The sequence below is a fragment of the Peromyscus californicus genome, unplaced genomic scaffold (genome assembly GCF_007827085.1).
Source record: "Peromyscus californicus insignis strain IS unplaced genomic scaffold, ASM782708v3 Scaffold_12__1_contigs__length_115047231, whole genome shotgun sequence".
NCBI lineage: Eukaryota > Metazoa > Chordata > Mammalia > Rodentia > Cricetidae > Peromyscus > Peromyscus californicus.
This window is the reverse complement of record NW_026294413.1, coordinates 50,745,571-50,758,901: the sequence shown is the minus strand read 5'-3', so window position 1 is coordinate 50,758,901 and position 13,331 is coordinate 50,745,571. Positions and strand designations below refer to the sequence as shown.

The window sequence follows — 13,331 nt, the reverse complement described above, 5'->3', positions numbered from 1 at the left end:
TTTAAGATGTATGCAACCCAAAAGCAAATGAAGAAGTAAAAGTAAGATTTGTGTTTGGTTTCATTTCCTAATTAAATGTGCTATAAGTTAATGAAGAATTAGGCAAATCATTTATTTTCAGGTAAACAAGACAGGAGAAAGTTACAAATACAAATAGTATCATGTGGAGTATAAATATGTCAACTTTGGTAATTAAAACACATCAGAATATGATGCACTCCACTAAGTAGTGTGATGTATTATAATAGTTTATTATTATATTATGCTATATTAAAATATATCACAATCATTATTTATATCCTATAATACAATTTCCTATAATTAGATTATATAATTAAATATATAATCATATATATTCGAAATATTATACACTAGAAAATAAACTTTCTAAAATTATGATTAATTATAGTTCCTTGTATGGTGACACTAAAAAGGTACTTCACACCTTAAAATATCAATAATTCTCTATTTCTTAAAGAAAAAAGCATACTAATCTTAGGAATATCACACAGATACACACACAGACACACACACATACACCATTTCCTGACATGAAATCACTATTGCCAAAATGACTATATAATTTCTAAGATTTTGTACCTAGGGATAGCATTTTTTTTTTCAAAAATATGAAGAAAACTGAACTAATATAGAAAGTAAAATTTCCAGCTATGGTAGAGGCAAGATCTTGAGTTCAAAGCCAGCCTAGGCTAAAGCACCTATCACAAAGTAAGGGTAAAGACATTCTCTCTCTCTCTCTCTCTCTCTCTCTCTCTCTCTCTCTCTCTCTCTCTCTCTCTCTCTCTCAACCACATACCAGTAACCCCAAACTAACTCATTTTCTTTCTTGTTGTAAGAAATTGTTGTGGGAAGCTTTGGAGGAAAAAGAGGGAAGAGGGAATAATTTGCTTATAACCTCAAAATTAAAAGAAATAATTTTAAAAGAAGAAATGAAAACATTTAAAGAAAAAAAGAAAAGGACTCGCAGATAAAAGGGTGGACTAGAGGTTGCCCTGTGTAAGGTGGGGGAGGAGTCAGAATAAGAAAACCCATGCTCTATTCCAAAGATATAAAGAGTTTTGGAAATCACAAAAGGTAGTGACAGACACCTGAAAAGAAGTAAGCCATGCCAAAACCAGCTACTACTTGTGGCTCCCTGGCTGAGAGGGGGAGGGGAAGCAAAAACCTCATCCAAAAAGTAAAAGAGAATGGAGTCGTCTGAGAACAAGCCTGCAAGCCTGAAATCTAGGTGAGGGTTTTGACCAAACAGGGATTCTTGTAGCCAATAGATGGGAAGCGGAGAGGAATCCTATTTTGTTATTCAGTATGACTCCAAGGACAATGGCCATGGTGAGATGGACATGTTATCTAAAACTGAACTACCCTGTGTCTGAAAGCAGAGGACTATGAGTCAGGGGGCCTGACTTTAACCTGCCACAGCCCTGGGGGAGACAGCCCAGAGGGAGGACTTTGAGGAGAAGGGGGTCCAGAATTTGACAAGTCAAAAGCCAATGGCACGAGGCTCAACTTAGACAGGAAAGTACGTAAGGTAAAACATTAAGCCCTCAGCAGCTTGGAACAGACCTGGTAGCTAGAAAGTCCTGACCTAATGTCAGTGGGTGAATTAATCATGGGACCATCTATTTGCCATTCACTCCCTATAATATGAGAAGTCTGAAACTCTAACAGTCTAATTGCTCCAGGCTGACTAATACTTGGGAGGTTTTGAAAGTACAAAGATAGGCTCTCCACCTGTTCTCTACAGATCTCAATGCTGCTGCAATTAGGCCCCATATTCACAATGATTTAGGCATCCCAGAGCATCTGAAAGAATGAGTTTGGGGAGGGTGACACACTGCAAAACCAAATGTGACCATGTGCCTCTGGTATGCACAAAAGGGAAGCTACTCAAGTGAAGACAGGATCAGCAGACATGGGGTACTCATCCAATACAGACTCAACACTAGGACAAACCATAGGAAGACAAGTAGACAAGCCCAACTGACCTTCCACTACGGCTGTCAATATACCTGGCAGTCTGCAATTTGAGGACCCAAGAAAAAGCTGCTCCAACATGTCAACTTGTTTTTTATGAAAAGTTTATTCTAGTAACACAAAAAATAATCTCAAGAATCAACAGTTGGGGTTACATGAATTAATAAACACTACCCAGGAAAAGGAATAATTAGCAAAGTAAAGAGAGCCTGCAGAGTGAGAAAAAAATTTGTCAACCACACAAGGAGCATGCAGAGTGAGAAAAAAATTTGTCAACCACACAAGGAACATGCATTTCACACCTACAATACACAAAGAACTATAAAAAATAAGCACCCCAAACTAAATAATCCAATCAACATTGGGCTAATAGACTGAACAGATGGTTCTCAAAAGAAGAAATACAAATATGCAATAAATATTATAGAAAGTGTCCTAGAGCCTTAGTAAAATAGGAAATGCAAATTAAAACTGCTTTGAGATTCTATCTCACTTTAGACAGAATGGTTATCAAAAAGAAACAACAACAAAGGCAGGAGGGTCCTGGTGGCGTATCAGTGTAAACTGACATGACCACTACAGAAGACAGGATGGAAGTTTCTGAAAAACAGACCAAACCAAACAGACAATCTAAAAAATACGTGAGACCATCTGTCAAGCTTCACGTGTCAAAACCACTGAGACTAGAATTATCCTAAGACCTAGCTGTCCCACTCCTGGGTACACAGCCAGAGGACTCCAAGGCAGCCCACAGGAGACACTTGCTTCATGTTCATTTTTGCACTATTTGCAAGTGCTAGGAAATGAACCCAATGTAGATGTCTATCATAAATTCAATGGAATTTTATTCAGCTATAAAAAAGAAATCATATTTGTCAGAAAATGGATGCAACTGGAGATCATTGTATCAAGCAAAATAAGCTAGATCAGGAAACCTATAAGTTGTACCTTTGCTCACTCATATGTAGAAGCTAGATTTAAATTGGGGGAGGGTAGTATGAAAGAAGAAAGGAGACCATGATGGGAAAGGAAGGAATCTTAAGGGAAGGAGAAACAGGTGGAGAGACAATGGAAAACATACAATGTGAAAGCAGAAGGAAGAACTAATGGGAAGGGGTGCAGCAAGGAGACTCCAGGGGTAGATAAATTACAATATAGAGTGACGCATGTGTATAAATATGACATAATGGAATTCATTACTTTCTATGCTAACTTAAAAATTAATAATAAAAAGCATATATACTGAGCAGTAGTCAAAAAGAGAGAAACAGAGATGTGGAGGCCCAAATTACTCAAGGTCAGAGAATCTGGGCTTGCTTTACCCAGCAGAGCTGCATAAGAGGATGACTGGACCACGGGCATGGTTACCAGGTTTGGAAAGGTAAATCTTGGCTGTATCTAGCAAGGGGGAGGTCTTTTGCCTCGCCCCTTGGCATTTATAAAAAGCACTTTGGAATAAAGTTCTGGGATGTTGGATATTGACCCAAGTCCTCCTGAAGCTATCCTGTGTTTCTGTCTTTCCTCTTGTCAACTAAGTCTCTCTTTCTATCTGGTATTTTCTTATCCCTCTCTCCCCAGGAGAACCCAGGGTAAAGTGGGGGCAGGTCCCCCACAGAAAGAAAAGAAAATATGAACTGGTGAGATGGCTCAGTGGGTAAAGTGCTTGTTATGTAAATATGAGAACCTAAGCTTGGATCCCATGTAAACAGCCTGATGTGGCAGAATGCACCTGTTATCTCAGAGTGGGAGGTAGAGACAAGAGGACCCAATCCTGGGTGCTCACTGAGTAGTAGTATAGCAATTGGTGAGCTCCAAGTTCTGTGAGAGAGCCTGTCTTTAAAAATGAAGAGCTATAGAAGATGCCAGATGGTGACCTCTAGCCTTCATGAACACACATACATGCAGAGAGATCCATATACCATATGTGAAGGAAGGAAGAAAAAGAAATGAGAAAAAAAAGGAAAAGGGAGAGAGGAAAAGAAGAGTGGTGTGGTGGCACACACCTTTGATCTCATCACCGGGGAAGCAGAGGCAGGCTGGTCTCTGAATCAGTTCTAGGCCAGCTATGGCTACTTAGTGAAACTCTGGAGAGAGAGAGAGAGAGAGAGGAGAGAGGAGAGAGGAAGAGAAGAAGAGAGGAAGAGAGAGGGAGGGAGAGGGAGGAAAAAGAAGGGAAAGGGAGGGAGAGATGGAGAGGGGGAGACGGAGAGGGAGAGACGGAGAGAGACAGAGAGAATGAAAAAAGAAAGTGTCTCAGAGGTGATCGTCTAAGTTGTAAGGAAAATGGTAAATATAAGAAAACTAAAACTAACAATATTTAAATAAAATAATCATCAAATCTGGGGAGGTTCAAAAAGCAACAGATAAAATACCAAGTAAGTATGTGGTAGATGGAAGATAGGTGTTTTAAAATATACTTAGTACTTTAGCTTCTAATTTCAAGTTTCTTTCAAGATACCACAAAAAAGTGATTTATATAGAGCTTACATTGAAATAGGCAATCAGATTTTCTGATGGTTGATCACTTGCAGAATTCAAAATCACCATTAATTGTTGGATAGTATTCATAACAGTCCTAAAGAACAAAACACAGGAAGAAGCATTAAGCAACAAAGGAAAAAAAAATTAAAGAAAAAATGAAACATAGCTATCACGTAAGCACATCTTTTAACACACTGTGTAGCCAATTTATCTTGAAGAAGTTCCCTAAAATAAGACCTTATTTAAATAAAATAAAACCCCTTACCATGTTGCAGCTTAAAATAATTACATTTTACTTAAACCTTTCAGAAAAGTATTATCAATAAGTATAACAATAGAAGTGATACATCTACTAATAAAACTATCAATATTATTATTGATAGAGAATTATTCTTCTAACTAATGAATTTTCAGGAAAATATACCTTAAATTTTCATATTATATGCATAGGTAACTGGCATAAAAATGCTATTCTTTCAAGAATATATTACAAGTAAGTGTCAATTCGCCACTCTCCAAGACAAGGAGGGCCTCACTATGTAGTACAGGCTAGCCTCAAACTTGCAACAACCCTCTTGACTCAGCCTCCCCCAAAATCTGGAGATTAGATTAGAAGAGAGGACCACTATGCTTGTCTTTAAATATTACACACTTTCAAATAAAGACGGTAAGATATTCAGAAACTCAAATGAAGAACAGAAAGCACCTTTTTTTATAGAGATCTTCAAAGAAGAAGAGTAAAGTCCTGAGTAATTTTTAAAAGTCACTTTTGCTGAAGCATAAAACTTGCCCAGTCTCTCAGGACCTCCACAGTTCTATAGTTTTGCATGAAGACACACACTTGTGTGTAGTATATAATAAAGATAAGTGTTCCAGTTTTATAGTAGCATGATGTTTGAGACATTGCATAAGGATGCAAAGAACCACAGATTGTTTAGGGCTGGAAGGCTGATTTAAATATAATACAAAACATGTCAAGTTCTTAGCCAGGCTTCTCTATACTTCAACTTTCACACATTACATTTTCTATAGCTACTATAGATAAATCCAAATCATAATGACTAATGCCACAAATAACTAACTACTGAAAACAAACGATTGCAGACTTCCTTGAAGTAACTGACTCAAACACTTGTTCTTTCTTGATCATAGCACCTTCCCTCAGATTCTTGGCTTTATGCTCTTGCCTCCCAAGCCATACCAGCTCACTGCAGCCTAACTTCTATCCAGTTCCTATGACAGCTCTCCTCAGAAGTCAACCTTTACCATCTATTCTTGCTGCTACACTTCCTCTCTTTGGGCAGATGTGGGTACTTTTATGTTTTTAACTTGCCCTGATAACTTCCTGATCTATGGGTGCTTTACATCTTGCTGCTTACTAGAGATCTACATAAATGCTGTAAGACAGATACACTAAAAATGAATCCACTACATTTATCAAACGTGTTCCTACTCCTTCATTCCCACCACTATTCATTTGGTTCAGCTCTTTGGAATGTCTCAGCTGAACTACTCCAGTTGGTCAGTCCAGATATTTTTCACTCACTAAGAATAAAAGGCAGAGGCATGTAGAATGAAAAGAGTTCCTTGGGTTATTCTAATTTGCACCCTGCTCTAAGCACTAAGATAGACTGATAGCTCTATTCCTAAGCTGTTCTGTACTTAGTCTTCCCCCATGAACCACTGATATGCAAAATTATAAAAATAAAGTCTGGGCCAGACTGGTGTAGCTCAATGACAGAGTGCTTGTCTGGCGTGAACGAAGCCTTCTAAGGAAGTTTTCTAAGGAAAACAAGAGGGGAAAAAAGCCACTTCTCATCTGAGAAATCAAGTCTATTTTTATCCGTACTCATGTTTACCACCCATTTAAAACACAGACCATATCATGCACCAAGTACAGTATGTGAGGATGGCATAACAATACCTGTTTTCTATTCCTGATGCTTCATTCATTCCCTCATCTTACAATCAATACAGAGCAGCTGTGCCACATTTCAGTGCCTCTTCTTGTACTACTACCTCTCAGTAAAATTCAGCTGAAATATAATTTCATATAATCTGTGTGACTTCATTAACTTGACCATAAGTGTACCTTTAAGCTGGTGTGAAAATGAGACTGTTTGCAGAATCACAGTCATTTGAAAAGGATCACTGCTTGTTTACAATGCACCAAGCATCATACTGGGTCTTGATTATTAAAACTGTCAACAGAAAAGTCATGATCTATAGGAAACAAATTTAAAGGCTATTGCTGGTTTATGTGAAAAACACAAACATGTAAATGGATTTATAGTTATATATAGATTTATAGTTATATTATGAACATAAAGGAAGAGTGTATAGAAAGAAGAATTTCAATAGAGAATGTCAAGTATGAAGGCATTCAAGTACAAAAGTGCTAACAGTTCAAAAACTGAAAGAAGACCAATGTTATGTGGTCAAAACAGAGTAACCAAGAGCAAGATGAGGTTGTCCAGGCAACAAAAACCTGGTCATGTAAGGTCTTAAGGACTGTTAAGAAATTTGCTTTGTATTCCAAATGCAACTAGAAGTAACCAGAGCGTTTGAGCAGCCACCAACACACATGATTTGATTTACATCCATAGAATATTATTTGGAGACTCTGTGGAGAATAGATTTCTTGGTAGGGAAAGCTACCATTGTAAGAAACAAAGGGCATGATCAGATAGGTAAATTCAAGACAAAGAGCACTGTCCTGCACAAAGGTGGTGAGAGTAGACAGAAATAGAGGAAAGCACATGGATTTAAGAAATGCTCTGGAGCATTCAGCTACATCTGGTAATAGATTTCTAAAGTGGGATATGAGTGAGGAAGGGACATAAAAATAACTCTAGGTTATGCAACATCAAATACTGATGGTTTTTCTTTCTGAGATGGAACACACATTTTGGGTTATATTCCTTATATGTAAATACAAACAAGGAATATTGTAACCTAAGCAAGTCATAAAATATTTACATGTTGTGCAAGTACAAAGTCAAACAAGTCTGAAGCACTTACACAGCACTTAATAAACAATGATGATGAGAGCTGGAACGAGGAAAATGCATACCTAACTGGAGTCTGTGGGGTGACCACGCTTGCCTCTTCATCAGGGTTGCTTTTTCGTGGCGTCCTCTCTGTTTCAAAACTAAATGATAAGTAAAGTAATTCATACTGAAATTTAAAACTTGAGTTTATGGGTAAAAAAGCAGTTACTGATTAGTAACAAATAATAGTAATTAAGAATTCCTGTTATTCCGAGCATCATACACGTTCTCAGTAAGATAAGTGCTTTGGAATACTCAAGTGCTGCCTGAATGATTTTTTTCACCGTTATTCTTAAGCATGGGTCTCCTTCCACAGGTTTACAGCAAAGTGGTATACCAAACATTGAGAACAACATTCTGGAAAGTAGATGTTTTCTGGCTGGTGGTGTTAACGGCCAAGCTATGTGGGATCTTAAAACACTGCGGATGACATTTTTTCAGTGCACTATGCTGTCCAAGGATTTCATTTCTACTTAAATAGATTTTACTATGTTTAATTTCTAAATTAAATACATTTTTCATTTCACAATAAAATAATTATTTATAAAGAGTCAAATAATCTTTACATATGATTATTTAAAAACTGTAATACTCTCAGCCATTCCCTATCTTAAGAATCTTACTTGGTAAGCCAAGAGAATATTCTTCTTAAAAAAATTTTTTTAATATCAACAAGGCAATAGTGGATAAAAAGGATATAATGAAAGAGACACCACTTAAGTAAACTAATTAGTTCAATCATTTTCTTTTGGTACACATTTAAAAAGTTATCTAGATAACGAAAAAAAAAGAAAGAAAAAAAGAAAACCCAGAAAATTGTTGTAGTTATAAGTCACACTAACTGTTTGTTACTAAACTGTATGCTTAGAGTACTACCATTGTACTACATGAAGACATTTGAGAATAATCTATTATAAAAGATGTTAAAAGATCTCTAAATTGATAAAAATCTATGTAACATATCTGAGTTAATTATTAATCTATATACAATCTATATAAAAAGCATGTCAATATATAAAAATGTCATTGCAATACCTGTCTATAGGATCAGTCTGAAGTGTTTTATCATGATCCAAAAATAGTCTTGCATCTAAATCTTTGTTTTTAAGATACAGTTCTTCATAGCGTTTAGAAAGACTTTCAACCTCAAAAGAAAGAAACTGGCAATTATCCTTAGGATACACAAGTAGATTTCACTAAGGAACTTTTGTAAAATGTACATTTAATTTTAAAACACATACTGAGTCCACATCCAAAACAAGACCTGTCTAAAAGTGAACTATGGAATATTACACATTAAACTTCAATTTTTTTACTATTTTATGTATATACTGCACTTATTAGAATTTAATGTAGCTAGATAAGGGTCATCAAATACCACAAAACAGTGCTGACAACATCATGCACCAAGTACATCACAGATTGAACATCTCTTATATAACATGTTTAGGACCAAAAGTATTTAACATTTTACAGATTTTTTTGAATTTTGGAACACTGGCAAATAAAACGAGTTATTTTAAGGATTGCATCTAAATGCAAAATCCATTTATGTCATAGAGGCATATGATTATATAAATAGTATGAAGGTACTTTTATATAACCTTTTAAAATATTTTTGTGTCCTACGTAGAACTTTTCACTTGTGGTCATATTAGTGCTTAAAAAAAAATACATTTCAGTGTTTTCACTGAAAGTCCCAATCTTATTCATAACTAGTTAACTGCTAAGATTCTTCAAGCATGACATATATCCTTCACTTTCAATCTTCTACTATATTCTCAGTATAAAATAAGGCATTTCTCCAAACCCAATAAATCCTCTCAATTATAAATTTTTAACATTTTTTTAAAACCCTTTGGTACACTCTGTTCTTTTTAGTTAATATCTTTGGCAAGAGAATTAGCCCAATTAAGTATCCTAATGTCATGGTTTGAATGACAGTGGCCTCCATAAGATCATATACTTTAATACCTGACTTTCAGTTGGTAAACTGTTTGGGAAGGATTAGGAGGTGTGGCCTTGTTGGTGGAGTCGTGTCACTTGGGGTGAGCTTTGAAGTTTTAAAAGCCACACAATTCCCAGTTAGCTTTCTCTGCTTCCTGGTTTTGTTTGTTTGTTTGTTTGTTTGGATGCAGATATATGCTTCCAGCTACTGCTCTGGGGCCATGCCTGCCTGCCTGCTGCCATGCTCTTCACCAGGATGGTAATGAACTCTAACTCTCTGGAACTGTCAGCCCCAAATGAAACATTTTCTTATATAAATTTCCTTGGTCATGGTGTTTTGTCATGACAGCAGAAAAGTAACTAAAACACCTAATTAACATAATTTTAAAATTTACTTTCTATCATACCTTTTCAATTGCTAGAAACTATAAACAATTTCTTGGTTCTGATCTCTTCTTATTATCATGATTTAAAACCTAGTGTTCAACCGTCTGCTATGACTTTTTTTTTCCCTTCTGTTGTTAGGGAAGAACCAAGAGTCTTACACATAGTAAACACACATTCTACCACTAAATCAAGCCCTTAACTCCTGAAGGGTTCTCTGCCTAGGTTGGTTTGTTATTGTTCAAGTGCTATGGATGGAGCCCAGGGCATTTTACATGCTTAGGCAGGCACTCTACCACAGAGCCACACTCCCTAGCCCTTTCTGTGGCTTTCACAGTCAATGTTTAACCTTGAGGGAACAAAAACTGCATTATAAAAAGAATGGTAGAAGAAATGCAAAAATGCAAATTGTATGTTTCCCTACATAAGTAAACTTGACAGAATGGTTATTAATGCACAGATAAGATTAGTGACCACTCCTGCCCTACCTTGGAGAAACACAAACCAACAACCATCTGACTGGCAATTATATGTGCAATACTGAAAATGTAAAGTTTCTCTTAAGGTATCCATTGAAACTAACCCTTTATAAAGGGGTGGGAGATTATCCTGAATGTTAACACTCTTCAGAGTTCAGAACAGCATGGTTCCTAATGCCTAAGGTAGGAATAAGACTCCTAAAAGACCAGGTCTCAACTGTGTTATGGAATAATATTTTAAGATGTGTTTATTTATGTGTTTAACATGTGTTTATGCTGTGGTTTTTTTGTTTAATGATATAAAGATGTGTTGCATTCCTTTATGTTGCATTTGTTTGACTCTGTAAAGCTGTGTTGCTTTGCTTGTCTAAAATACCTGCCTGTTCTAATAAAGAGCTGAATGGCCAATAGCAAGGGAGGAGAGAGAGTAGTTGGGACTGCCAGGCAGAGAGAATAAAGAGGAGAAAAAGAGAAGAGGAGGGAGTCAGACAAGGAGGAGAGGAGGATGCCAGAGGCCAGCCACACAGCCACACAGCTAGACACAGAATAAGGAGGAAAGGAAAGATATGCAGAAATAGAAAAAGGTAAAAGCCCAGAGGCAAAGGGTAGACAGAATAGTTTAAGCTAAGAAAAGCTGTCTAGAAATAAGCCAAGCTAAGGCCGGGCATTCATAAGAAAGAATAAGTCTTCATGTGATTATTTGGAAGCTGAGTGGTGGGCCTCCAAAGAGCTAAGAGTAAAGAGTTTAAAAAAAAAAAAAAACACCAACTACACAATTAGGCAGTGGTGGCAAATGCCTTTAATCACAGCACTCAGAAGGCAGAGACGGGTGGATCTCTGAGTTTGAGGCCTGCCTGGTCTATGGAGTGATTTCCAAGACAGCAGGGCTATACCAAGAAACTCTGTCCCAAATAAACCAAAAAAGGAACCAATATTATCCTTCTTTGTTTTTCTGTGTAGTGATGCAATATCTCTTATATTCCAAGAGACTGGAACTTTTGCTGGACCTCATAGCCAAGGCTAATAATACACCTTCAGGTCCCTTACAAATTAAGACTGCTAGCCCACTGGACTCCAACTTTTGCTTAACCTGCCTTTAAGAGAAACTATAACTAACCAACCTTACTTGCCTTGGTTTTACCATGTAATCAACTTTTACAACCTAAGCTAATGCACAGCTGCAATTTTAAGTTACATACACTTCCATGCCTCTAACCTAGATAATTCATATGTATCATTTACTGAAAGCAGCAAATACAGAAGTTGAAAACTTCTTAAAATCTGTAACAAAATTTCAGAGCAACCATTTATGAATATTGGTTGATAAACAATGGTATTTATCTGGGTCAGTTGTGATTAGTTGGAGCCAGTGACTTAATCCCTTGTAATACTCTGTTAAAGATGTTTGTCAAGTATCCCATTCCTTCCCCATGTGTTGCATTCTATGCTGTTGGATAAACAGAGTAAAGCCCTTTGCTGGGGACAGATACCACTCACATACAGACACACAGCTCAAACAACAGACATACACAATCACAGATACAGAAACAGACAGACACACAGAGGGACAGACTGACTCACAGGACAGCCTTCAGGCAGACACAGATTCAGATGCTGCATACAACAGACAAAAGTATGGAAGACACAGTAGGAAGAAGAAAATTCAAATCTGGACTCCCTCCTGGTTAAGCAACTCCAAGGAGAAGTGTTTTTATTTCGTTCCTTTATTTCGTGCATTACTGGTAACTCACAATTAATCACTAATACATTATAATCTAAACGTTTCTGAGTCTATATTATTTTACTTAATATTATGATCTCAAGTTATAGCCATTTTCCTACAAACAGCATAAATACCTTCATTCTCCAAAGGCTTCTAAAACCCCACTGTGTATAGAGATCACATTTCTTTATCCATTTGCCTGTTGATAGACATCTAGACCGAGATTCTACTTAGTTATTGTGGATAGAGCAGCAACAAGCATGGATATACAAGGATCTTTATGGTATGCTGGCATAGAGTCTTTGGGGAATACATCCAGAAGTGATACAGGTGGCTTGTATAGTAGTTTCATTTTTAATGTTCTCAGGACCTTCTTATTGGTTCCATCAAGACTAGACTAATTATATTCCTATCAGGAATCTATATATTAGCTACATAAAGATTTATAGCTCCCAAAATTTCCTCTCATTCCATAGGCTGTCTCTTCATTCAATAGTTTCATTTGCTATACAGAGCCTTTTAGTCCCATTCAATTCCTGAGCTATTGGAGTCTTTCTTTTTTCCCAGAAAAATCATACCTTTACCTTAAAGTATTCTCCCTATGTTTTTCTGTAAAAGCTTCAGTTTCTGATCTTACATTACAAACTTTGATACAGTTTCATTTGTTTTTATATGATTTGAAACAGGAGTCTAATTTCACTCTACGTGTAGCTTTCCCAGGTCACTTGTTGAAGAAGCTATGTATTCTCATTTTGTTTTGGTATCTTGGTGGCATTCCTTCCTTCCCTGAGTCCTGGAATAGTGTAAGGATCATAGGTGTAATCGGCAGTGAATCCATCCAGACTTGAGCTTTTCTAGTGGAGGGACTTATTACTGTCTCGGTATCACTGTTTGTAATACATCTGCTTATATACTCTTGGTTTCATTTTTAAGTCATGTATGTCTTGAAATTTATCCATTTCTTCTAGATTTTCCAATTTATTGGAATACTGGTTTCCAAAGGTGATCTAATGATCCTCTGATTTTTGTTGATGTCTGTTATGTTTCCTTTTCAATCTCTAATTTTATTAACTTGGGTCTTTCTTCTGGTTCATTTGGCTCAAGGTTTGTCTATTTCATTTCATTTATCTTTTCAAAGAGTCAACTCTTTGTTTCACTGATTTCTTGTTTTGCACACACACACACACACACACACACACACACACAGCGAGAGAGAGAGAGAGAGAGAGAGAGAGAGAGAGACAGACAGACAGACAGACAGACAGACAGACA

General features: G+C 36.7%; 1 protein-coding gene across 3 annotated transcripts in view; it reads right to left on the bottom strand.

Annotated features, from left to right (window-relative positions):
- Window positions 1-13,331, bottom strand: part of Rb1 (RB transcriptional corepressor 1) — a 137,336-nt gene that overhangs the window by 68,220 nt on the left and 55,785 nt on the right. For all 3 annotated transcript variants that reach the window (XM_052732766.1, XM_052732765.1, XM_052732764.1), the window contains exons 10-12: window positions 8,562-8,671; window positions 7,550-7,627; window positions 4,483-4,570 (exon numbers count right to left, since the gene is read on the bottom strand). In XM_052732766.1, coding sequence (XP_052588726.1) covers window positions 4,483-4,570; window positions 7,550-7,627; window positions 8,562-8,671 — 276 coding nt within the window. The remainder of the gene's footprint in view (window positions 1-4,482; window positions 4,571-7,549; window positions 7,628-8,561; window positions 8,672-13,331) is intronic.